The following is a 27,369-nucleotide window of genomic DNA, read 5'->3' as shown; positions in this document are numbered from 1 at the left end:
TACTTAACTAGATTAATTCTTATGTATTTACCTTTCTGGTTCGCTTCTCTCCTTTTCTAATATAGACTTCAAGTATTCAAGTATTTTTTGCTAATTTAATGTTGTTATGGTTCGTTACTGTTTTAATATTGCTAATACTGTAAATGAACATGGTCATGCCAGGTATATACTTCGTGGTGTCTCAGTTCAAGCCTGACGTGGTTCTGTTTCAGTAATTAGTTTTTAATGAGTGTCTGTGAAAAGACCCCAGCTGGCAGTGTCGTACCCGAGACGTTGGAATTACATCACGATAACGCCAAAGCATCGCATTCGTAACTATATCTGTCGTTTACACATATGCAGAAACAAATCTTAGTCAGCTAACAGCTATGTAAAATATGAATAAGCGGAATAACTAAGATATATCACTCCTAAAACCTACTTGAACATCGTACCCGTGTTGAGTACATTACGAGCAATTGTTTAATGAGCAAGGATCAGAGCTCATCAGTTCCGTTAGCTAACGCTAGCTAACTAAGGGTTAAGGTTGGCCATCTACGCCTAGGTGTCTAGAATTGGACTGGTGCATTTTAGCTAGTTAACTGTCCTAGCTTCCCTTGCTGGTAGGTTTTGCGTGCACGAAAAGGCGAACTGGGCTGATAACTGGAACTTATTGTTGAGTGCTAGCTCGCAGGCTAGCTAGCTAGGTTAGCCGTCTAGCTAGGATAGTTGTATATTTGGAGAAAAGCGCGACCGATAGAGTAAAGGTAAGTGAAATCGCTAGCATGTTGTTTTACAGTAATGAATACACGTGTCAGGAACAATGTCAAGAATTTACTGCAGGAAGAACCTACGGTGCCAAACCTAAGTTTGTTCTCTGTTGCTCATGTATACATTAGCTATCCTAGCCACCAAGAAACGAAGAAATCTTGCGTAGTGGTCTGGAATAGCTAGCTATCGATTTGTTTATTACATTTTGTTTTGTTATCCTTTTCCGTCGCTCAACAGAAACGTCAGCTTTGTGCTTTAAATTCACTGTAGTTAAGTGACTGAACCTGGCTAGCTATGTGATTGCTTTTTGCCTTTATTTGGTTTATGATCATGTCAGCAGACTTTTTGACTTTTGTCCTAATCAGATTTAATGCATATCAGGGTACTGTATGGTCATGCAATTCGACGCGTTTAATTCTTAACACACAGCCTAAACCTGAAGTTCCGATATGGAACTAGACCTGCTGTTTTCACAATGAATGAGTACAGCTTGCTTTTGTGATCTCAGGGCGTTTGACATAACACATTACATGTAACTACAATGTGTGACTTGAGATGTATGGTAAGTGCGGAATCACAGCTCAGGGGCGCGGCGCCTTGCTTTGTAGGACAGTTTGTACCAATCACACATGTCCAGCCTCAGGGGGTGAGGAGGCTGTCTGAGGATGGTGTGCTGTGACGACCCTGCACCCGTTTGTTTTGACCTTTCTGAGTTCTGTGTAAATGAGTGTTTTGTAGTATCTGTTTTACTTGTTGGTTTTGTGAAAACATAAAATAACACTAGTTTAGATGTTTAAGTAAGCTAGCTAGCTATTTCTTGAAGCATGTTATTGTTTGCAGCAATATTTGCTTTTCTTAATAATGTGATAGCATCCATCTTTGCCAGAAACTGCAGTAGTGCCATTTTTTTTCTTGTGCTTTTCACCAACATTGCGATTGGACTGAAGTCCTGTCTATAGTGCCTGAAACTAAAACATTGACTCAAGGCTGAGTGCAGCACAGCATGTGGCCACTTTCAGCAAACAACAATCAATAGTGCCAAAAGCTGATGCACAGTAATGACCCATATACTGTTTATAACTTTTTTGCTCAAACTGAAAGCTACAAGTGGCCAGTGCAGGAGGCTCCATGACTGTTGCACATTTACTAATGCTTGGGTTGACTAAACATTGGGGGACTAATCTTTGGGTTGTCACTTGCAGTCTATGACTAGCAGGCTAATTGTAGTGGTGATCATTTCAGCATAGTCTTGAAACTTGGTGATTTAAAGATGATTTGAGCTTTTTTGGCATTAATTAATTAGAAATCCTGTGATTTCTCTATGTGTGATTTTACTTGGGACATTCTTGTTCTTACCTCAGTGGAATTCTTGATTCGTGGTCATTAGCGTTTGGAGATTAGGCCAAAACTAACACAAACACTAAGTAGGAGAAAGGAGTAGGAGTTCTTTATGGTAATTTTAGGGTCACTAGGGTCACTGATATTTCTCCCTTCTTCTGTATGATGTAAGTGACCCCCCCCCCCCCCACCCCCGAGGAGTTGAGGGCAGAGTGCATGAAGTACTGGCCTTTCATGTTTTCACCCATCTTGGGGCCTTCATCTTTGGGCTTTTATTTTACAGCGGAGACCATCAGGATGGCTGGCTTGGAGAAACGGGAAAGAGGGAGAGTGGTGCAACCTAGGGAGCTTTAACACATCTGGTCAGTTCATACGCGGGAGGACGGCCATGTCTGAGAATGAGGACGCGGATCAGCCGCGCTTCTTTGTGGGAGCGGACGACGGGGAGGGGGAGGAGCTACTGGACCCTGGTCGCGTGCTTGGCTGCGACTGCCTCTATGAGAATGTTGTGGAGGAAGATGAGGACGCAGAGGAGGAAGAGTATGACTCTGTAAGATGAAACTTTTATTATGTTTAATAATACATATGTTTAATAATAAGCGTGTGCTGGATCTGTCTAGCTATACTGCAGTATAACACCCTGTAGGAAACCTGGTTAATAAGTATTAAAAAAAAAAAAGAAGTAAAATAACTTATTAACTTAAAGAAAAATGTGTCAGAGTTCAGTTTCGAGTTAAACATATCAGGGAATTTACCTTCACTTAGGCCATTATATAGTTGTAAAAGCTAAAGCACCGTGGTGCAGTGAGCCCTAACCCGGCGCCATGCTCCCTCCACACCGCAGCCTCCGGAGAGACTGATCGTGGTAGGCATTTGTGCCATGGCCAAGAAGTCCAAGTCCAAGCCCATGAAGGAGATCTTGGAGCGTTTGTGCCTTTTCAAGTACATCACGGTGGTCACTTTCGAGGAGGAGGTCATCCTCAATGAGCCAGTGGATAACTGGCCCCTGTGTGACTGCCTCATCTCCTTCCACTCCAAAGGTGAGTAGGCCTGGGTTTGTGTCGCTTGCATGCAGAAGCCATGGTTCCTCTACACATCACCTGCGCTGTTGGGGCGGTGGCCCATCGAGGGAGTGCAGGAAATACCCAGGAGAAAGTCTGTTCCAAAAAGGTCACATGATGCCTGCCTGAGGTTCCATGTTTGTGAAGTGCTTTGGATCATTCACGGGTAGTAGACACAGGCTGCCTAAAGCCTTGCAGTTAGGTTGGGAATGTTTGCTGCTCTCTGCGGTCATACTTTTTTCTGATGTTGCTCTTGTAACTTTGTTAGTGGGAATAAAATGTAAATGTCAGACCCAAGCCTCTGGATAGAGATATGTTTGTTGGGCACAGTAGGGCTTGCCTCAGAGTGTGCATGCAGTCTGTACTCCACATGTGATCCTGTCTGGTGCCATTTAGAGTTTTGATGATGCACAGACTATCCTGCTGCTTTTTACTATAGGAAGGCTTACTCTAATGCTATACCGAATACCTTTGGAATTTCCACAGTTTTCCTTGGTTTTTGCCTAGTAATGCAATGTTTGATCTGCAATGTGTCCTCTTTGCATTTTGTTTTCCTAATTATTAGCAGAATTGTTTTAATATTAACCATTGTGCAAGCATTATTTAAAAACAAATGTTATTGATTCAAAATTCACCATAATGTTAAGCATGATTGTTATTGCAGTTCAAAATATCTGCTAAACAGTGATGTTATATTAATTCTGTATACTTTTTATGATGAGCAGGTGTAATTTTATTTCCATTACACTTTTCCCCTACATTTTCAGTATCACCTTTTAAAGGCCTTTAAAGTTTCCTGTCAATAAAAAAAAAATTAAAAGAACACTTTAAAATGCTAAAACTGTATAACAAATTAATAACCTGAATGTAGGTGTTAGGCCAACCCTATTAATCTGCAGTGGTTTAATTAATAATTAAGTTGCGTGCTAAAAAGCCCTGAGTGAAGCTTTAAAATGTCAAGGCAGTGTTATGCTAATATTGATTCTTTGTTCTCTCCTGTGCATTGTCTTACTGCTGGTTAAAGGGTTTCCCCTGGATAAAGCTGTATCTTATGCAGAGCTCAGAAATCCATTTGTGATCAATGACCTGGGCCTGCAGTACTGCATCCAGGACAGGTGAGCCCCTTGCCTCCAGCACCACCCCACTGAGGGCTTCCCTCACCTCGGAGGAATGGGTACACAGTGAGAGCACTGGAAGTGTTTACCTCGACTCTGTTCTGGAGTTGCAGGGCACTACTGTGAGACTGCTGCTACCATGCCATTTTGGAAAATGAGTTATGTGTGTGGTTTATCTTTGGTCATTGTTGTAAGAAATGCACTTCAGAAATTCACTGAACAGTTCATTTTAAAGTGTACAGGAGTGAATGTACATGATTTGAAACTTGACTTGAAGCTGATCCTATACTCATACAGAAATGCTGTGGGTGTTCACATCTCTCACTCTCTCTGTCTCGCTCTCTCGGCATGGGTAGGAGAGAGGTGTATCGTATTCTGAAGGCAGAGGGTATCCAGCTCCCGCGCTATGCTGTTCTGAACCGAGACCCAGCCAGACCTGAGGGTTTGTACACACTCAAGTGTTTGCAAACATTGCACTTGGTGACTGATACTTGTTAATGTTTGACCTTACCAAATCACTGCAGAAAAGATTCACCCAAGTGATTATTTCATTATGAAGAGATCTTTTATAGAATAAAGATCTTTTGACCATTTGGGTTGCTTTTTCTCCACTCACACTCAGCTCCACATTGGCTTTAAAGATGTATTTTTGCAAGTTGGTATTAATGAGTGCAGTGTCAATTTCCTTTTTCTGGTCTTTTAATAACATGCACCTGACCATGCTAAAAGGGGTTAAAATACTGGATCTTTCTTCACAGTTGCATTTTAACTGTCCTAATACTTTGAAAAGAATGAAACAGAGGGTCTGCACAGTGGAGTTTCATCTAACAGCCAGTTTAGACTCCAGCATGCGCTGATCTTTGGTGCAGCTGAAGGTAACTGTCAATCAAATCTCTTTTGTCTGTGGTAACTGCTGATGCCATGGCAACATCTGTCACATTCTCAGACAGAGTACTCTTTTTACCCCTCCTCTTCCTTCTGTGTGTGTCTCTGCGTGCGCATGTGTGTCTCACTCTCTTCCTCTTAGTCCCTGTAGTGACTCAGCTCTGCCCATCTCTTTCCCCTCTGCGCTGATTATGTGCGCGTGCGCGGAGCTTTGACTAATGAAACGGCAAAGCACTCGGCTGAGGGCCACTCCGCAGTCAGCCACTGTCATTTCCGACACGCTTGTCCTTTCCACCACTTCTCCTAATCTTGCCGTGTGTGCGCCTTATTCATAGCTGCCGTTCAGCTCCATCGTGGCCTGCTGCTCCTTCCTTCCCTCCCCATGCGGGCTGAATGGTGCTAAAACCTCAGAAACCACTCCCATCAGCATTTAAACTGAAATCCTCTCGTGGAAGTATGTTACGTAAGCACTTTGAATTGGGTGGAATTTGAAGGAATGCTCCTCCAGCGCTAGCGAGAGTTCAGCATTCCCAGCTCATTGCCCCCAGCAGGCTTTGTTGCATTTTTCTGTGTGTGTCCTTCTCCACTAGAACAGTGTATAAGTGTACCTCCCCCACAGGCCCTGCCAAGCCTGCTAATGTCAACCCTAAACAGCACGGTCGTAAAATTAGTCCTGAATTTGTTTGCAAAACACCTGCCAGCTTGTCTTCTTATGGGTGCTAGCTTCTCCTCTGAAAAAGAAATTATTAAAAAATGCCAACATGGGCAACAGTGTATGAAAACTGATAGGCTTTCTATAGCTCATTTCCCTTTGCATAATGCTTCCAGGCCCATCTAGCTATTTATTCATTGCTAGTAATGTCTTGGATGACTGGTTGCTTTAAGCACCATGTCTCTGGGGCTTGGCCCTAAATGCTGAATGGAACAGTAAACCTGTGTGTGGCCACTCAGAGGCCTGACCCCATCAAGGCCACTCATGGCTGAGAGCAGACCCCAATGGCACATCACTTGTGCTCCAATAGAAGAGACTCTTTTAATTCCCTTCACTCCTATCATGACATGTTTGGCTTGGTTTGTGCGCAGCTGTGTTAGAAGTGCTGTCAAAGGAACTCTAGAAGCATTAAGTGTTCGTTCCGGAATGATCACAGTGATGCAGCTGGGCCACAGACAGATTTACTTTGTCTCTGAGTGCTCCCCAGGCGAGAATCGCTGTGATTGGTCAGCTGCATTGCACCTGTAGACAGTTTGTTGGTCTTTCTCAGTGCTTCCAAGGCTAGCAGTTCGACCCTTTATCTGTGACACTGCAGTGCCTGGAACCTTTAAAAGGCCACCAGTGGCGGTCCCGGCCCACTTGCTTCCACATCCAGCAACATGGTACTGGAACTGTGTCCCAGCCACGGCAGCAGTGCAAACCTGAGTGACACTTGGTTCCACTGGCAGTTCAGCAGCTGAATATTTGATATAATATTGACACATGTAGTTTGTAAACGAGTTACACTTCCTCATGCTTTATATCTTGAGCTGTTTTTAATAGAGTAGCAATGTCTGATGCGATGATTTAAATTTTGCATTGCGTCTGGCTTAAGAAGATTATATTTACTTTGTCTCCTGCATGGGTAATGAAGGACATTGAAAGATTAAAGTGGTGTGAAACAGAGTCAAGATACAAAGCTTGGTTCCTTGGTTCCTGTTCTTTGCAGAGCCGTGCTAACAGAACTGTGAGAGAGCATTGGCCTCTGTAATCCCTGTCTCTTGCAGTTCACCTGAGTATAAGTCACTGAAAAGTATAACCCACTTATGTGGGTTTTCCTATTTATCAGCATGCCAAAAGGAATATTGTTTGTGGTTACGCTGCTGTGTAGAATGCAACCTTGTGGAGGGCGAGGACCATGTGGAGGTGAATGGGGAGGTTTTCCAGAAGCCTTTCGTGGAGAAGCCAGTGAGTGCTGAGGACCACAACGTCTATATCTACTATCCAACTTCTGCAGGAGGGGGCAGCCAGAGACTCTTCCGCAAGGTGGGGCAGCGCACGCATGTGCATGTGAAGCACTCATCCCCATGTGCTTCAGTTACCTGACCTTTGTTATACAGATATACCAACAGTCGCACCCTGCACTTGTATTGAAACATGTTTTTGCCAACCACAGGCTCATTTGTAATTAATGGGATGCTCCCCAACCTCATTCACTCACTGGCTTATGCTGCTTTTGGTCTGACTGTGTTGTCATTTCAGATTGGCAGCAGAAGCAGTGTATATTCCCCTGAGAGCAATGTCCGGAAAACAGGCTCCTACATATATGAGGAGTTTATGCCTACAGATGGGACTGATGTGAAGGTATTGAAGTCTTTGTTGGACTGCCTTTGTAACTGTCGGGGCGTGTCCAGCGCTAGGTGCTAAGAGCACACACTCTATTTGAACTGTAGAGTTTGAAGGCATTATCAGTGTGTCTATCCAGCCAAAGCATAGCTGTAGTAATTAGAAGGGCCCCATGGTGTCACTGTATTGTTGCATGCTGTTGTCAAGGTATGTGTTGTCAAGCATGGCCAATGTTCCAGCTGTTCATACAAACGCACTATTCTCTTAAGCATTGCTCTCCTGTTTGTCCTGTCTTAATACCCCAGGTCATGTATGTCTATGTAACCTTTCTTATCTGTTAAGTAGATACGTTGGGTGTGTTTGCCTGTCCCAGGTGTACACGGTGGGCCCAGACTATGCCCACGCAGAGGCCCGGAAGTCACCCGCTCTGGATGGAAAAGTGGAGCGGGACAGTGAAGGTAAAGAGGTCCGCTACCCTGTCATCCTCAACGCCAGGGAGAAGCTCATAGCGTGGAAAGTCTGCCTGGCTTTCAAGGTAAGCACACAGTGGGCAGCCGAGCCCAAAGCAACTGAGCCCGTTTTTCAAAGCGTTTTATTTCGTTACTGAGGAATTATCACAGCGCAGATTTGAAAATGCATGAACCAAGGAGGAGCTGCAGGATCAAGTGTATTGGGGATCATCTGTGTGACAGCAGTAAGCAACTGCCATGCAGTGAGAAATACATCACCAGAATGGTTTGGTTTTGTGCTGGTTACCACAGTTACGGTGCTCCATTTTGAACAGCACTAAAGAAACGGTAAAATTTCCATCTGTATGCTAATGCCTGCCATTTCTCTAAACCTGTAAGACTTGGTGTTCACTTAGAATTTTTTTTCATGACTTTCAAAGAGAGGGCCTTGGTCAGGACAGTGCTGTCCTTGTGACTATGTAGGATACTTGTCATTGTAAACAGTGAAGAGCTCACTCTCTTGTTGCTTGGCTTTCTTTACCGACAGCAAACAGTGTGTGGGTTCGACCTGCTCCGTGCCAATGGCCAGTCCTATGTTTGTGATGTCAATGGCTTCAGCTTTGTGAAAAACTCCATGAAGTATTATGATGACTGTGCAAAAATACTTGGGTAGGTCCAGTTTTAGGTTTATATACTACAGCTTAAAATTGTGGGCTATTTCAGTGAATATCCTGGCTTGTCCTGGATATTCTGGGGGGGGAAGGTTTTTTTTTTTTGGGGGGGGGGGGATACATTTTTTCTGTCATTGCCAATAAGCTGTAGCCGATTTCTGATCAGGATTACCAGGTGATGTTTAGTTCATACACTGAGACTTCTACCTTCCGTTTCCTCAGGAACACTGTCATGAGAGAACTTGCTCCTCAGTTCCACATTCCATGGTCCATCCCTCTGGAAGCGGAGGACATCCCCATAGTTCCTACCACCTCTGGCACAATGTACGTGTTCCATGTCTCAGCCACAAGACCCTTTTCACCTCTGCGGCAGTAGAACAAGAATGCACTAAACAAGAGGGTTCTCATATTACCAAATGTTGACCATGCCCTGATGGGGAACTCTGTCAGTCCTGGGGCTGCTGTACCACTAATTTGGTGTTTTCTGGTTAAGACTTGAATCCCATGTGGGCTATTTAAGAAATGTTCTCATTCTTCTATGATGTTTGGTAGGATGGAGCTGAGGTGTGTGATCGCTGTGATTCGACATGGAGACAGAACACCCAAGCAGAAGATGAAAATGGAGGTTCGGCACCAGAGGTACTGCCTTCAGCTCCCCAGCACTCAGTGGTGAATCACCACTGTGGCCAACACGGTGCTGAAAGTACTTGATCCTGCAAGTGCAACTTGGCTTTGGCGGAGCTGACTCTAGAATTGCTGAATGCACTTGGGCTCTGCTGGTACAGAATGCCACGTTGGAGATGAGCTCAGCCCTGAAATGTCTCTTATTGTGAAGATAAATAGAGTATTTTTGTCCACCATGAGTCATTTTGTCTCTTTCAGGTTTTTTGATCTCTTTGAAAAATATGAAGGCTACAAAAGCAGAAAGCTGAAACTAAAAAAGCCAAAACAACTTCAGGTAAAGAAATTAGGCTTTCAGATAAACGCGTGTTTATATATTGTTTGGTGCACATTTATAAATGTAATATTTTCTTCTCAACAGGAGGTTTTAGACATTGCCCGACAACTGTTGGTTGAACTTGGGCAGAATAACGATACAGAAATTGAAGAAAGCAAAGCCAAACTTGAGCAGCTGAAAACTGTTCTTGAAATGTATGTGAAGTTTTTTCATTTAAATGGCCCATTTATTATTTGCACGACTCAGTGCTATTTATTTATTTACACTAATGTTGTGTCTTTTGTCATGTTTAGGTATGGCCATTTTTCGGGTATTAATCGCAAGGTACAGTTAACCTATCTTCCCCATGGTTGCCCAAAAACATCAAGTGAAGAGGAAGGTAAGACCTGTCATGTCCTGCAGAGCTCTTTAACTTGCAACTGGGTTTTGATTTCGTTTAGGACTGATTTTGATTGATTTGAGTTGCAGTTGGTTGTGATGATTTTAGTTGTAGTTAAGTGAGTGTGTGTGGGGTTTCCTTTTCCTTTTTAGATGTGCGCAGGGATGATCCATCTCTGTTGTTGGTGCTGAAGTGGGGTGGTGAGCTGACTCCAGCAGGCAGGGTGCAGGCAGAGGAGCTGGGCCGGGCGTTTAGGTGCATGTACCCTGGTGGACAAGGTATAGTCTGCCGAACCCTCATATTCACATCATTACTCTCCCCAAGCCTCAGTCTTACTTCATCATTCTTTAGTCACTCTCCTTCAACCTTGCTCCTTTATCTTCCCAATATCAAAGGTTTCACTAGTGCTCCACTAGTTTGGTGGTATGCCTAATTGCTCTGCTTTAAACACAGTGTACAAGCACCCAACAAGCAGTCTGCCGACTCATGGCAATTACTTTAAGTGCACTGATGAAAATAAGGACCTGCTCAGTATTCTGTGAGCATTACGACGAATTGCGTGACCAAACAAGCCTGACCAAACAGACTATGATTATATATGTATTATACAGAAGACTTCTAATTGGTTAATAATCATCAGCATGGCATGTTTGTAGTAACCCATCTGGGTTCTTTATATGTCCTGAAGATTAATTTCTTAATAGCGCTTAATATCTCAAACTCTTGATTGTGCTTGTTCCTTCAAAGGGTTTTGCCATCTACTACATTCTCAAACTGTGTCTGGCAGGTGACTACGCAGGCTTCCCTGGCTGTGGCCTGTTGCGTCTGCACAGCACATACCGGCATGACCTGAAGATCTATGCCTCTGACGAGGGCCGCGTTCAGATGACTGCAGCTGCCTTTGCCAAGGTGCACTTTGCCTCAGTTCAACTCCTCTGTGAAAAACATGACTTGCTGACATGGTGTGTGTTAGATCAGACAGAGGTTCAGAGAGGTATATTTTGGATAGGGCATAAACACTGAGAATAGACATGACTTGGACATTTGGGTAACCAGATTGACGCATACAATGCTTTTGGCATGTGTTGTAAAAGCTCTAGACATGATGCAGTTTCACTCATTCGCCATTAACTTTTTTTGCATGTTTAATGTTTTACATTTCTTGTTCTTGTAGTCGCTGTTGTTATTGCTTCTGTTGGTCAGTTTTAGCATGCTCACATGTGGAATTGCTCCATGCCGTGAGTACAGGGTCTGCTGGCCCTGGAGGGTGAGCTCACTCCCATCCTGGTGCAGATGGTAAAGAGCGCCAACATGAACGGCCTACTGGACAGTGACAGCGACTCTCTGAATAGCTGCCAGCAACGTGTCAAAGCTCATCTCCATGAAATCCTGCAGAAGGACCGGGAGTTCACCGATGACGACTTTGAGAAGGTCGGTGAAATCAAAGAGCAGTGTGGAAGGGACACACAGGAGACACAAGCAGGCTGTGTTTTCTTACAGAGTGATCCAGTCAAGGATTAATTAATTATGAAGAACCCAGTCGTTACTGAGCCATTGTGGCTCTGGCTTTTGAGTGATTTCTTCAAAAGGGGGGGGGGGGGGTTCTTTTTTTGGGTGTGGGGGCAGGGAAGCTGAAACAGTCACAAATGTGGCTCTCCCTCTTAGGGAAGAGAGAATTTTGAGGGTTCCCTCTTCAGAACTGCCATTCTTGTCAACTTTACAGGCGGGGGATTTTCGCTCCTAAACCACAAAGTGCCCTGTGCCTGTGTTTATTCCCATTTCAATTTTCCTCTGTTGATAGCTGGCTCCTACTACGAGTACATCATTGGTGAAATCCATGCAGATGATCAAGAACCCAGTGAAGACATGTGATAAAGTCTACTCCCTTATCCAGAACCTTACCTTGCAGATTAGGCAGAGGATGGAGGAACCGAAGTCAGCAGGTACGAGACCTGAAGCACGGTATCTTCCACACTGGTGTACTGGGAAAAAAATATAATACAGTCCTAAATGGCTTGTGCTAGATCTATGCATGGACTCAAACTTTCTTGCTCCCTCCCTGCATCTCTCAGACATCCAGCTGTACCACAGTGAGACTTTGGAACTAATGCTTCGCCGCTGGTCCAAGCTGGAGAAGGACTTCAAAATGAAGAACGGTCGCTACAACATCAGCAAGATCCCTGATATCTACGATTGCATCAAGTACGACGTGCAGCACAACAGCTCCCTCCAGCTGGACCACACCATGGAGATCTACCGCCTCTCTAAGGCACTGGCCGACATCGTCATTCCACAGGTGACATCGCGACACACTCTCATTCTTTTAAAGTGGCCTTTCTCAATAAACCTATGTGCTTATGGTAACACATGATTGAATTAAGAGGCTTCTTTCTATTGAGGGATTTCAAAAGCAGTGAGGTTGGGGCTTAAGTAGGTCGCCAATTCTTTCAAATCCTTCTCGGCAGGAGTATGGTATTTCTCAAGCTGAGAAGCTGGACATTGCCAAGGGCTACTGTACACCTCTGGTTCGCAAGATCCGCTCGGACCTCCAGAGGACACAGGATGATGACACGGTCAACAAACTCCACCCAGTGTAAGGCACTGCAAGAGGCCAGTAAGGCTTTTCAATGAGCATTCTGGGAATATTCCCTTTTTATGTTAGTTTGTTAGGCCAAATCCATTGATTGGTTTGGATGACTCATTCCTGTTGAGTAGAATGTCCCTCCAGTTCCCATGTCCCTGTGCTGTGTGCAGGTACTCTAGAGGTGTCATGTCTCCAGAGCGTCATGTGCGCACCAGGCTCTACTTCACCAGCGAGAGTCACGTGCACTCCCTCCTCTCCATCCTACGCTATGGCGCACTCTGTGACGTAGGCTGTCTTCTTCTAGCATGCCCTTCTCAAATCCGTGAAAGCAGCAGACATTTTCATGAGTGTCTGGAATTAGCTCTTCTCTGGGCCTTAATTACTGTCAGACTGTTTTACTGTTTCACTAAGATGTACAATACCTAGAGGACATAAACAGTGAGGTGTGAGACAGTGTAAAGAAAAAAAATCAAGAACTGCAATATTCTTGTCAGCTTTTTATAGCTTTTATTTTTCCATGTTGTTCCAGTTAGTTCTAAAGCACTTTATCTGACTATTCATTTTAATTTAGTTCTACAAATTCAGTCTGCTCAGATGGATGAAGTGGGTCCTCTTTAGTGATTTGAATCATTTTGTAGGAGACCAAAGACGAACAGTGGAAGAGGGCCATGGACTACCTCAGAGTGGTCACTGAGCTGAACTACATGACCCAGATTGTTATTATGCTCTATGAAGACCCCAACAAGGTACAGCTGCATTCTGCTGTACTGGCCTACACATCCTTGTTGGCCTCGTATTGGGCACATGCTTTGGGTGATGCTACGGTTCGGGCTAACTCGCACTGCGTGGTTCCAGGACCTTTCGTCAGAAGAGCGCTTTCACGTGGAGCTCCATTTCAGCCCAGGAGCGAAAGGATGCGAGGAAGACAAAAACCTGCCATCAGGGTTTGGCTACAGACCAGCATCCAGAGAGGTGATGCATGTCTGGCTGCCTGTCAGCCTGTGTCTGTTTAGCCTTCTCACGCTCTCATTTTCTTAGTGTCTCATCATTCATGTACAGGCAGACAGCAGAAAGTCAGCAAGCAGCTTGTACTGTGTATTAGCAGTTGTACTCCTGTCGGTGGTTATCACTATTATCACCTGTAATGGCAGAACTGGAGAGTTCAAGGGGCAGAATGTGACAATAGCTTGTTACGCTTCACTCAGAATGAAGGCTCCAAGAAAAAGTCGCAGAATGACAGTGATGAGGAGTCAAGCGCTCAGAGGCGGGATGAGCCAGACCGGGCCTTCATGATGTTCCGGCCCATGGTGTCTGAGCCCATCTACATCCACAGGAAGTCCCCCCTTCCTCGCTCCAAAAAGATTGGCTCTGTAGAAGTAAGTGGTGTCTACTTGGGCTTCCTCATTTTAAGGGAGGGAGTGAATAAAGTATTTATTCTGTATATATGAACTTTGTCTGGTTGGTTTTTCTGGATGTCTGTTTCTGTGAAATCCTGTTTTTGGATAACGCTACAGATTTTAGCAGTGCCTTGCCAAGTATTGCAATACATCATTGAGTTGCATGTACTAGGAAAGTGCCAAAAATGTTATGGAATTGATTTATTAGAACTTTAATTGCATTTTATGGAGAAAATATTTTTTGAAAGTATGCTTTTAGCATATAGTTAAAAACAAATGTTTTGTTTTCATTCTCTATTGAGGTTTGGTTGAAATAATTCTGCTTGTGAATAGGGCTTCTGTGTGTGAATTATTCCCTGGTATATTTTGTGTTCATTTTGTGAACTGTGAATATGTCTACTGGATGCATGCAATCAAGTCCACTCTGTTGTTAGAAAACTTAACAAAGAACAGTAGACCAGTGATTGCAGTAAATCCAATACTTTCATCATATTTGCTTCACTAATTTGGGAGCACTGTGATGATTTCATTTCCAAAAGTATACTTTTCATGCAATTTTCTGCTTGGTCTTGGCTATACAACTGACTAGTGGTAGGAGTATATTCTTTATTGGTCAGCTCTGAAGTGTCTTAAAACAAACCCACATTTACACCTGTCTGACTGTCTTCTAATATTGCAGTAGTGCGTTTGTGGCCAAAGGTTTTCAGACTGACACAAATTTTGCTTTTCACAAAGTTTACTGCCTGTTTTTTTGTAGGGCCTTTTGTCAGATGTTTATATGGTATAGCAAAGTATAATTATAAGCATTACATAAGTTTTTTAACTTTTTTATTGACAAATACATCCAGTATAAGCTAAGACTTAATACTTAGTGTTGACCTTTTTTTTTAAAACTTTTTTTTATTAAGAGTTCTGCAATTTGCTTTGGCATGCTGGACATCAGTTTCTGGGCAAAATCTTGACTGATGGCAACTCATTCTTGCCTGATCAGTGCTTGGAGTTGATCAGTTTCTGTGTTTTTGTTTGTGCACCATCTTTTTGAGGATTGACCACAAGTTCTGAATGGGATTGAGATCTGGGGAGTTTCCTGGCCATGGACCCAAAATTTCAATGTCTTGTTCACCGAGCCACTTGGTTATCACTTTTACCTCGTGACATGGTGCTCCGTCATACTGGAAAAAGCATTGTTCATCACCAAATTGCTCCTGGATTGTTGGGAGATGTTGCTCTTGGAGGATGTTTTGATACCATTCATTATTCATGGCAGTGTTCAAAATTTTGAGCAAACTCACTCCCTTGGATGAGAAGCAACCCCACTCATGAATGGTCTCAGGATGCCTCACTGTTGGCATGACGCAGGATGCATGGTAGCGCTCACCTTTTCTTCTCCAGACAATCATTTGTCCAGATGTCCCGAACAGTCTGAGGGACGCTTCAGAGAAAAGACCTTTACCCCAGTCTTCTGCAGTCCAATCCCTGTACGTCCTGCAGAATGTCAGTCCGTCCTTGGATGCTTTTCTTGGAGAGAAGCGGCTTCTTTGCTGCCCTTCTTTACACCAAGCCATCCTCCAAAAGCCTGCGCCTCACTGGGCATGCACACCTGCCTTCTGCCATTCCTGAGCAAGCTCTCATCCAAGGGAGTGGGTTTGCCCATTCAATGGGTTGTCATCAGTCAAGATTTTGCCTAGAAGCTGGTCTCCAGCATGCCAAGGAGGGTCAACACTGTAAATATTTAAGTCTTAAACTGGATGTATTTGTTAATAAAAAGTAAAAAAAACCAAACAAAAAAAACATATGTAATGCCTATAATTGTACTTCACTATACCATATAAACATCTGACAAAAGGTTCTAAAAAACTGAGGCAGAAAACAAATTTTGATTGTCTCAACTTTTGGCCATGACTAAAGTCTGTTTAGTGACTTACTGTCACGTGACCACACCCCAGCCTGCATGTTCCGTAGCAAAGGAATAGAACAGTGTGAATATGTATATTCTTGTTTCCCTTTTTTTCTTTTATCTTGTCATCTAGAATTGGCAAAAACATTCAAGAAAAGTACAAACTATAATAAAAATTCTATTAAAGTAAATATTTTAAAAATATATTTTTAAAGTAGTATAATGGTGTGTATAAGGTGGGTGCAGTGCATTCATTAGGCTTGTATTTGGACAGTTGAATCATACTGTTCCTTAGAGACTATGCACTGTGTTTATAAAGCTGTTAAGTTTCACTGCTGATCTCCCTGACTCATAATCAGTAGTGTCATTGTAATTGCTGTCAGGCATGCTAAGTTATTGCTAGCGTCTTGCTCGGACTTTGGCATGATCACCTCAGTCATTTTATTTGCAGTATGGACTGAGGCTCGTTGTTTTAAAATCAGGCTGTAATTGTGTTTTTCGTTCATGGTTCAGTGTTGTCTTTGTCTGGGCTGTAATTTCAGCCCCTCATGTTAGAGATTATAGGTGTTCTTAAGGCAGGATGGGCAAGAAATGCTACCACAGTTGCTACAGATGTTGTCACCAAGCACTAGACTCATAGCATAGATAAATGTCTATTATTTGACAGCTGACACATTTGTCAATTAGCACTTTTACATTTGTTCTTTTATTTATATTTGTTGTCTTCTTTAGTCCCCATTGCAGACAGACTTTATCAAGACCTCTACTGGCAAAGTATGACCATACGTAAATTTTGTTTGTTTGTTTGTTTGTTGTTTGTTTGTTTGCTTTTCTCCTTCTTGTACAAAGGGCCTACCTTGGGAATGTTGATGGGACACATAGCTGGACTGTTGTTAATGTTGCATGACTGTGCTGTTTCTGCCCCTCTCTCACTTCCAGGAAGAAAGCCCCCTGAGTGTGTCTAGCCCTGACTCTATTGGTACCTGGATACATTATACCTGTGGTGTTGGTACTGGGCGTCGAAGACGCAGATCAGGGGACCAAATAACTTCCTCCCCTGTCTCCCCCAAATCACTGGCTTTCACATCCAGTATTTTTGGCTCATGGCAACAGGTTTTTACAAATTTAATTCATTCTTCACTACCGCTAACTCCTTGTTCATGCGCGCCTGAGAAACCTGAAGGCAGTCAGCAAGGACACCTAATCAGCAGATTAATCAAAAGAGTATTTTTTTTATTTACTCGTTTTTTTTCCTTGTTTTTATTATTTATTTTGCCATTTTTCATCCCATGTAAAGATTGAACTCAGGAGAATTGAGGGTTGGTTTGTGCCATCTGAATGAGCAGTTTCTAAAGATCATCCAGTGTCATGTGACATCAACTAACAACGGAGGATTTTGGGTCAAGCTGCATGTTTGTTTGTTTTTTTCGCTCCTTACCCCTGGCTTCTGTATTGTGTGGAATAAATCTGAAAACTGACTTGTTTAGTCATATGACTAATTCAGTCTCGAGGGTTCATGGCATGCCTGCAGGTCTGTACCACAGATCGTTCACCTTCCTACACAGCTGAAGTCTAGTCACCTGTGGTTCCTGTCCTATACATTCTGTAATGATGCCTCAAACAAGAGTCATATCTTCAGGGCCACATGCTTTTAAAAAAAATTGCTTTTGAATTATTTTATTTTAAGGTAATTCTTTTTTATTTTATTTTTTTTTCTTTTTAAAATGGCTTTGTTTTTGTGCTTTTTGTTTTTCCATCACCATCTTTCCTTAACAGTGCCTTTAATAGGACACAAACCTACTAAAAAGGACTGATCGCTATCTTAAAATAATCCTGTATTTAGCATTCACGCTGTAGACATTGGAGATTGGAGCTTGACGTTGTAGATAAATTAGCTCATCATTTTCTGTATTTGGCTTCTTCCCTCTGTTTCCTCCTAGAGCAAGTACATTTTAACAACCAGTCTAAACTGCCTGTTGAGGCATTGGGAGATGGCGAGCTAAGTTTTGGGATTGTCTGCTGTATAACTTCATTTCACCAGATTTATTTCAGTAGCTCTTTTCATTCATCTGCTGACTCTCATTAGCTGTCCTTTGCACCCTGCTCCATTTCAATGTCCAATAACTGGTTTTCCTTGCCTGGATTCCACTAGGACTGGTGGTATTGGGCTTTTCAGTCCTTACCTTGGATGGGTGTTTGTCCCTCCAATTGCCTCTTCCAGAGCTCAAGTCCATCTCTGCTTTGGACCCCTTTGTCACTCACTGCTCGCTGTACTCCACCTGGAGATATGCAGCTAGATTCTCCTACATTTTTATCCTTATAGTTCATCAATTTCTTTACACAACACTTGAAAGATTACGGTAAAAATTTGAATGTGGTCCTTATGGACTGTGTCATATTAATGGTAGTGTGTACGTACGTGACAGTGATGGGTGATAGAATTAAGAGTGATCTTGTGCTACGAATCAGTTTGCCAAGAAAAAGTAATAAGCTTGTTTTCTTCATAGTGATGTTTACATGTTCAACCCACTGAAATATATACTATAATATAATACCATGTGTTAATAATAATAATAATAATAATAATAATATTAAAATATATTTAGATTTTTATCTCTTTTAAGATGTAATTTAGACTGAAATATGCTGCTTTGTAACACGTTACTATTGATACACCCAACATAATTCTAACAGTTCCTCATAGCTGTAGTATTTAGATTTAGAACAATCCAGTGAACCTTTAGGGTTGTTTTTTTTTTGGTTTAGTTTTTTTGTTTTTGCTCAGAGATGGCTCTGAGCGCCAGGTAAGCACTGGTAGGTGTGAGGATGGACTCATAGTCCTCCATTGACCCTTGTTTCCACCATCCCACCTCCAGCTCTCACCCTTCCAGTCCCCAGGGTTCTGGGCTGGACTCACTCCACACCCCTGTCACATCAGAGAGGATCCAGCCATTGCAAGTCTACTTTGGTTTTGCACGAAACTGTGAAATTAACATTTTCAGCAGAAACGCCTGTGAGCTGTTTTTTTGCTGCTCCTGTTGTTTTTGCTGTTGCTGCTGCTGTTCTTCCAACACAGGTGCAAGTGCCTATTCGGTTCAAGTTGTGCAGTGGCGTCTTGTGGAGTATCTGCAAACTGTTGCCATGTCTGTCTTCATTCCCGTCCAGCTCCCTGGTGCTCCGGCCTGCCCTGGTGCTTTGTGCTGTCTGACGTCTTGCGTGAAGTGGACCTGTTGGCTATGGGGACGTTGCATGATCCATATACCATTCATGCTGTCTTTGTGTCGTCTGCGTTGCCTTTCCACTAACGTGTTTTCAGTGCGGCTTATTAACATCTGTCTGTCTGGAAAAGGCCTATCTTTCAAAGCAAATGTTTAGATTCTCTTTTGTTTTTCATTCCCTTGTCTTTTTATTTTTGTCGCATGGTTAATTTTCTTGTTTGTGCTCTTCTAGGTCCTCTCAGAGAACAACAGTCATGGAAGGCCAGGCCGACTGCACGGTGATCAGAAGCTCACAACTGGAATAGGTAAGGCGATTCCTCCTTTTATTTATCTCCGTACATATTTTTTTTTTTTTGTTTAATTTAACGAATAATTATACATAGACCACATATTTATTGTTTGCCTCTTATGGTCTTATGGTGATGTTCAAAATTACACTTAAATGTTTTGCATTGCAACAAAATGAAATCTGTCTTGACTTGGCATATTATCTGATCTTTGTACTCTCGTATTGTTGCTCGTGTCATGCTTCCTCAAGAAATGATAAGAAGTCATGCAGTAGTGTTGTGCAATTTCCTTCCAACTCTTCGGTCTGAGTGATGGCTGTATGCTCTTTTAGCACTGAGTGCCTCCTTTGCAAAAACTGCCCTGTTGGTCCTCTGACACCCAGTGATCAATTACTAAAGGCGTGAAATCAAACTTTAAAGTGATAACTTTCAATTGGCATAATCTAAACACATTTTAGAGCAAGATTTTTGCCACACAACCAACTAACACGGTGCTGACTCAGTTTCTCATACATGCTGGTAATGTCCTTTGTACATGTTTACTGAACGGTAAACAATGACGAGACTGGAATGTCACTGGCGGGCATGCCACATGTGCATTCCACATTCAGATCTGTTCCAATGGCTCTGAAGCTAGAATGGGGAAACAGGAGTGCTGATGTCAGGGGTGTGGCCTCAGCTCTTTGGATGATTAGAATTCTTATGTTTTTTGTACAGTCATCCATTTGTTTAAGGATGATTCCAGTGTGCCCCCACACATTGACAACTATTTGGCAGTTGCGTATATTGTATTTGCATAATCAAGCTGCATTTCAGACTGTGCAAAAATAATTAAAAGTCTTCCCCCCCACCCCCATAATACTGAAAACCCATCCACTCCTAATGGGCTCTAAGATGCATACGGTTAAGCAAATACATGGTGTCTCGCTGCTGCACGGATTATTAATAGGACAAGTTGTGTTTTATACCTATTCTAGGAGACCACGGTGTTTTGTTGTCTCAGATTTTTTTTTTGTCAACCATTTAATACATTCAGTGTTTGATATATATAAATCTCAGATTTAGATGAATACACCAGTTAGTGAAAATGACATCTGTTCCACCAAGAAGCAGTTTCCTGTTTAAAGCAGTTTGTCATTAGCACAACAACTGACATTACTGTCTTTATGGGATGCTCTTAATGAGGCTGCACAAGTCTTTCTGTGGCAAGAATCTCCTAGAACTGCATGCTGCATGCATTGCGAGGTGTGGCTCTTGGAACACACGATTGCTGTATGTATCTGCTCTAACTCCCATCAGGGTCTCATTGTGCTGGTCTGTTCAGCACCATGGTGCTGGGAGGCTCCTCCAGCGCACCTAACCTACAAGATTATGCTCGCACACACCGTAAAAAGCTGACCTCTTCTGGCTTCTTAGATGGTATGTGCAAACGCACGCACACATTTCTTTTTGTTTGTTTGTTTGTTTGGTGGTTGTTTTTTTTTTTTTGTTTTTTTCTTTCTTTTATTCCCCTTCTTTTTTGGGATTTGATGATGCGCCGCAGGCGGTTGGTTACTTCTTTAATTCTTTATTTGGCTGAAGCGTTATTCCTAGGAAGCCCACTTTTGTGTTGTGACATTGAAAGTGTGCATGGTTGTGTCCAAAGATTCAGGGGTGATGTGTATCTTCAGAACATTCAAATTTTAGTTTAGAAAAATTCCTGTGGCATTTATTTATTTTTGTGTTTGTGTATCATTTTGTTTTACACATTTATTGTCTTATTACAAAAGCTACTGTTCTACATCAAGGCTTACATTTACTTTTAAATATGTTTGTAGAGGACTATGGTATATCAAAATGCCATATATTGATAAAAGAATAAGACTTGAACAGTCAAGTTATATTTTAACAAATGCACAGATGTTTCTTAAAGGTAAGTGTAAGGCTTCTGAAATAATTTGGGAATATTAGCATTTCACAATATTATACTTTTATTTTGACATTCGTTACAAAGAAACGTCTACGTACTTTTAACATAATTTGGTATGAATTGAAATTTAAAAAGGATAGTACGGCAGCATCCACAACTCTTTGTTTATTAGATGATTTGTAGTCATCAAATTATTCTTAATTTTCTCCAAAAACAAGTATTGCACCTTGTATAGTAATGTGAAATTGTATAATGGTTTCCTTTGGTAGTAGTGAAAGCAGATGTGTTTCTCCATTTTATTAGGTACTAATAGATTAATCGATATAGATGCAAACAGTCTAAAAAAGTGTGTTTTGTTCATGTTATAAAATCATGAGAAAAAAAAATTGTTTTTTTTTTTTTTTTAGCATTGTTATCTTCAAAAAATGATTGGCTCTTACCTTATTACTGTCATTTTTGGTACTCTGCGTATTTAGCTGTTCTAGTCATTTAGTTTCATTTGGCACTCGATTTGATAAATGGATCATTAAATTTTTTCATTAGTATGCCTTATTGGTTACTTTGTTGTGTACTTAATATACTTTGCATGCCCTTAGAACTCTTGTCATTTGGACAATTTAGGTAATACAGAAGACTTTATTAAGGATTTCTTTATTATTGGGTTTATGATACTGATACCACATGTTTGGGTATATAAGCCTTGCAGAGTAAAGTATGCCTGGGTTGGCATGCTTTAAATCTAGATGTGACTGGGTACCACTTTAAAGGCAGACCGCTAGATCGGCCAAACAATCAGCCATGTGTTCCCCCCACACTCTTCAGAATGCAAATAAATGCACCCTGTCCATTTGCAAAGCAGACCACCACAGCAGTCAGAAATTCTTTCTTTCTTTTGTTTTGTGCGCATCACTTTGCTTGGTAGAGCATCACCACCAAAGCACTCCTTTCCTTTCTTCACCCTAACGTCCAGCATGCCCTCTAACAGCTGCTTTTACTGCCCTGGTCACCCCATCTTCTCTTAGCTCTTGTACATTTTCAGGTACCTGTTTTTCTCTTTCTCAGAGGCCACGCGTGGTTCTGCTGTAAAAAGATTTTCTATCTCATTTGCGCGACACCCAACCAATGGTACGTTTGCTTTTGTTAGTTCCCAGTACACCCCCTTCTACCTTCCTCATGCCCATTGTTTTGTTCTGGATAAACTTTTCAGTTTCTACCCACTAACTGCAGGGCTGTGCAAATGGAATGTGGCCATTGCATTAGGATGGCCATCCACCTTAAGGAGAGACCCCATGTGCTGTGCTTTTCTTTTTCTTTTCTTTTCTTTTCTTTTCTTTTTATTTCCTGTTCTTTTCTTAAAAACAACAACAAAGCTTGTCTCCTTCACTCAATTCTTCCATAGTTCATTCAATAAATATTGACCATTTTGTGTCAGCATCATACCGTAGTATAATGCATTTGTATACATGTTTATTTATATATAAATGAAGATGAATGATTTGAACAATGCTTGGTATTACATCATTTAAGCAGAATTGATCATGTTAAGTGTTCAGGGGCTCTGAATAAGCATAAATTATAGGTGGTCAAACTGATCTAAAAGATGGTGAAGCAGGGGCCTCACCATGTGTCTGTAGATGCGATACAGCATTTGTAGGGTGACGCTGACTTTTTATATCATAATTAAAAGTATATATTTTGTGTGTTATATACAGTATATATGCAAGGTCTTTGCTTGTTAATTTTTGTTTACTTGGGTAGCTAATTATTATTGATGTTTATTCATATGTATTTAGATATATTAAATTAGCACATTGGGCAACAGGTGTTGTATGTAGTTTGAAAGTACAGAAATGCCATGATCTCTTTCCAGCGATTACAAATATATTTTTAAATGAAATATGCTTTGTGACTGCAGCTGTCTTATGAAGTTTTAGTTTTGGATATTTTGGGGGTATTATTTTTATTGTTTTGCTTTGTTTTGTTTTGAATCTGCTTATCTAAATGGGTCAGTGTTTCCTACTGTGTTCTGTGGTAAGTGTTAATTATGTAATTTTCCCATTTATATTCTGTTTGGTGTTTTTGTTTTGGCTCTAATATCCGACCTTTAGTAGAAGTAAGCTCCCCTATTTCTCTGTTTTAGCCCCAATTTTTAACCTCAACCAAATTCTCAACCCGTGTTTCTCTCTCCTTGTAGCAAATAGTGTTGTAACATGGTGTGCTTTAGCAGCATATGTATTTGGGTCTATTTTCCAATTTAAAATGTAGCTTTTAATATCTTACCGTACTGTACATTTGAATGTACCATCTCAGGCAAGAGATCAAACTGTATGTCTACTAAGGGGAAAAATGTGCATTTACATTTCTTGGCATTCAAATTCAGGCCAGATCAATTCCAGAATACTCTTGAGTGTGTATCCAGCAGTTACAAAAAAAAAGAATGTTGAGGATTTAAAAAAAAAGGTCCACACTCCACAGAGATATGAAAAGTTCCCTTAGTTACGAAATTGGTTGAATTCTGATTTGAGGCCCAGTTTAATGTAGAATTGAAGCACCCAGATGAGTTATTTTAACATGAAATGTTTAATCCGGAATCTTTCTATTGCAATTACAGAGGCTTTTTAACAACATTACAAGTTTAGAACTAGTTTACATCTAACACATTCAGCATGTGGGTTGAACAACCATGCTGCCATCCTTCTTAGCAAACTGTTAATGCTGCCATTGCACAGTTTTAGCACTGGGTTTAGCATTTGGGCTTCTTGCATAATCGATTTGATTCTTTAAAAAAATTGGGGCCGGATTGGACAGCATAAGATTTGCTTTTTTTGTTGTATATCCACCACCATTGAACATCAGTATATCTCAGTAAATGTGAAGGTCATTGTTGTCTTTCACTCTTTCGTATTACATAATGTATATTAGAAAAGCCACTTCCCAAGTACTACTCTCACTAGTGATCTGCACCGTTCGATTTAAGGTTCTCTCACCTATCTTAACATGGCAAATTCTTTTACTTCTGGCCTAGCAGAAATTTAATTTTACATAACTCATGAGTTTTATCCGTTTTGCATATTTCTGTTTGCTACTCCAAGTCCTGTAATTGTGGGCTGGATAAAATTGCTTTACTGCTCACAGTAATGCATACTACTGTAAATTGTAATTCATGATCACGTTTAAAGGTTTTGTTGCAAACAGTGAGAGAATCTCTGATATACATTTGATATATATTATAGTGATGTGATCTGGTAAGAACAGGGCTCATTGGCCATATTTTGGTACATTTTTAATAAGTAGTACCTGAATCTTTAGTTTAGTACTCCTGAATGTGTACTAAAGGTATAATTATTTATCTCTGGACAGATTAATTATTATTATTATTATTTTTTTTTTATATAGCAATTTGCTTCTGAAATGTGATCCATACCCCCACCCTTGCATTGCAGTAGACGTATTTGTGCAATTTAAAATCAGAACTGAATGATGACAAGTAATCCAGATTAATTGCATATGTGATTTTTCTTGCCAATCCAATGAAAAAATGTGTGTGAAAGGTAAGTACACCACCATTCTCACTCTGTAGCATCATCTTGGCTTATGATGTTGTGGTAGGTAGAGCTTCTAGTGAGTTGTACTGTACTTTGTGTGACCCATCTGCTTCCATTTTGCCCACCTCAAACACACGTTTGATGGTGCTGCTGCTCCTTGCCATCCTCTCAGGAAATGGAACGCCATATCTCTGTGTGTAAGGCCCAAACAGTGTATGTAACGCTTGTGCTAATTTCAGGTGAGCATTCTTGCTGTCACTGTTGGCCGCGCTCATGTCTGCACTTAACATTTTTGTGTAGGGTTCGAGCTGTACTCCATGGTGCCTTCCATCTGCCCACTGGAGACCCTCCACAATTCGCTGTCCCTTAAACAGGTTGACGACTTCCTCGCCTCCATCGCTAAATCCCACAATTCTGTACTGGACATTTCTGCATGCTCACCAGGTACAGGAACATTTGGCAGTTGGCACTCTCAGCCGTTTTTATTGAATGACATTTGAAAAAAAAACTCGATTTTTGTTCTTGTCACCATGTTGACTGATGTTCATTGTTTATTTTTTTTTCCTTAGCTGTTCAAGGAAAGAAGGCTCCTTTAAACACTTACACTCCAGCGAAGGTTTTACCCTGTCCTTTCACCCAGTCACTGGCAAAGAAGGCACCAGAACGAGCTGCATCAGGCATGTATAGAAGGTTTTTTTAAAAAATGAAAAGAAATATTTTGAATGGTGAATTCTTATTTCATGGTATGGGAATAGTATGAGCTAAATCAAGATAGCAGTTTAGCTAATCATGATCCTTTTAAAAAGTGTTGGGCAAGTTACTTTTAAAATGCAGCTAACTGTTTTTTGTTTTTTTTAAGAGTAAATTAGTCAGGTATCCATCAGTGAAATGTTCCTGGCTACATGACAAATGTAGCGTAAATATGTTTACAGCTCCTGGCAAACAGTTTCTTCTAAACCATTTGGACTTGAGTCATTTAATCTGTATCTAGCTAAATGAAAAGAAATCTCCATGTTCGTTCATTCAGACAGACAGACAGACAGAAAGAGAAAGAGAGAGAGAGAGAGAGAGAGAAAGGGAGAGAGAAAGTGGCATAACACCAAACCAACAATCTGTCTGAGTTTATGCTCAGATCATTTTTTTTCATGCCTTACGTACCTTATTCTGTCCAGTCAGAGGAGGGTCTTCCTCCAGTTTACCTGGATTAGGACGAGGGGACCTGGTTCAGCGTGGACTTGCTGGGGAAAAAGCACTACAGCAGAACTCTCCTCAGCGTGCCAGTAAGAGCCAAGCGCCCACTTTGCCCAACCTGACGGACCCGCAGCCTGCTGCTAGCATCGCTACCTCTGTTCTGCCAGCATCCCATGAAGACATATCTGGTCAAGCCCAGCATCTTCTAGCCTACTACGAGACAAGAGGGGACAGTGGAGCAACCCAAGCTCAAGCCTGGGCAGGGTGCTGCAGAGCCTCAAACCAATCGCGTCATATACCTGAATGCGTAATGCTGACACCTCAGAAAGCTTCCCATGTTGGCCATTGTAATGTCAGGTCAGCACAAACCAATAACCACAAAACCCAAAGTAGAGGCAGGCCAGTATTTGGCCCTGTCCTTGACGCACTCAAACACAGGCCAACCAAGCAAAGTTCTCAAGAAGAGCCTCGTGATGGTAACATGCAGCCATGCTGCACAACACCAGTGAGAATTAAGCAGCAAGGCTCATCAGCAGCCATGCTTCAGGAGGAGAATGCCACAGCAGATACCACAATACTGAACCACCTCTGAAGGTCTCCTGAATTAATCAGATAACAGTTACGCTAAACTGAATGTTATGGGCCTTGTCTTTTGGTGATTTCTTTGACTCAGAAGAATCATAGTTTATCAGTAGTTTAGCAGCAGTAGAATGAGTTATTCAACATATTTGTTTTGCTGGTCATACATTATTGGACATGTATGTTATCAGAGAAACGCCATACTTTTGCCATGTTTTATTGTCTCAGCCTTGGTTGATGTAGTATGTGCTGTATGTTCACCTGAGATGTTCGTGAAATTTTACATTTCTTGTTAGTCATATCTTGTACATTTGAATGTTTGAATATAAAATCATATGCATACAGCCTACTTTGACAGGCATTGTATTTTTTTGCAGTCTTGTTAAATATTTGAATGAATGCAGCAGCTTTTGGATCTTTAAAATCAAGGTTCTAAGCGCAATGCAATTAAATGTATGAAATGTTCTTTATTACACTGAATTTGCACTTCAGATCCTTATAAAACTGGAAGTGAAGTTGGGCTTAGAGTTACTGTTGTAAAAGACTTTTTCCATCAGATTTAATTTCTCTCTCTGGGTGGAGGATAAACCTTAGTGAATCAACTGTTGTATGTGTGATTTAAGAAATAAAGTTAATGTTTTGCAGCAGTCTTTCAGTATGTGAACAATTGTACGTATGCTGTGGGTGAATACATAACAGGCTAGTTATTTTTGTGATGTTAAATATGATTAAATGTTTCTGAACAGAAGTTTTCTAAGTAATATAGATTCTTTATGAGAGGATATTGTTGCAAATCCTTGGTTAGAAGTTTGGCCATGTGCACACTAAATCCTGTCTTT

General features: G+C 41.4%; 1 protein-coding gene across 14 annotated transcripts; it reads left to right on the top strand.

Moving 5' to 3' along the window:
• Nucleotides 1–208: 208 nt before the first annotated feature.
• ppip5k2 (diphosphoinositol pentakisphosphate kinase 2) lies at nt 209–27,177 on the top strand. Of its 14 annotated transcripts, none has more exons than XM_081702199.1 (32): nt 209–311; nt 2,372–2,638; nt 2,933–3,128; nt 4,174–4,264; nt 4,621–4,706; nt 7,012–7,166; nt 7,383–7,484; nt 7,840–8,001; nt 8,463–8,584; nt 8,809–8,910; nt 9,139–9,225; nt 9,469–9,544; nt 9,629–9,738; nt 9,838–9,923; nt 10,076–10,201; nt 10,711–10,832; nt 11,172–11,354; nt 11,725–11,866; nt 11,996–12,219; nt 12,389–12,516; nt 12,678–12,792; nt 13,146–13,253; nt 13,363–13,479; nt 13,713–13,883; nt 16,534–16,575; nt 16,741–16,914; nt 19,252–19,324; nt 20,606–20,725; nt 22,278–22,340; nt 25,061–25,204; nt 25,330–25,437; nt 25,933–27,177. In XM_081702199.1, the coding sequence occupies exons 2-32, from the start codon at nt 2,477–2,479 to the stop codon at nt 26,541–26,543; spliced, it is 4,308 nt and encodes a 1,435-aa protein (XP_081558325.1). In that variant the 5' UTR covers nt 209–311; nt 2,372–2,476; the 3' UTR covers nt 26,544–27,177. The 14 variants fall into 14 exon arrangements, with proteins under 14 accessions (XP_081558325.1, XP_081558331.1, XP_026864818.3 ...); XM_027009017.3 differs by having other exon boundaries at nt 242–746; XM_027009008.3 differs by lacking the exon at nt 16,534–16,575 and having other exon boundaries at nt 242–746.
• The last annotated feature ends 192 nt before the right edge of the window (nt 27,178–27,369 follow it).

The sequence above is a fragment of the Electrophorus electricus genome, chromosome 19 (genome assembly GCF_041902795.1).
Source record: "Electrophorus electricus isolate QZ-2024a chromosome 19, ASM4190279v1, whole genome shotgun sequence".
Taxonomy (NCBI): Eukaryota; Metazoa; Chordata; class Actinopteri; order Gymnotiformes; family Gymnotidae; genus Electrophorus; species Electrophorus electricus.
Note: the sequence above shows the minus strand (reverse complement) of the source record. Positions and strands in the feature narration are given on the sequence as shown.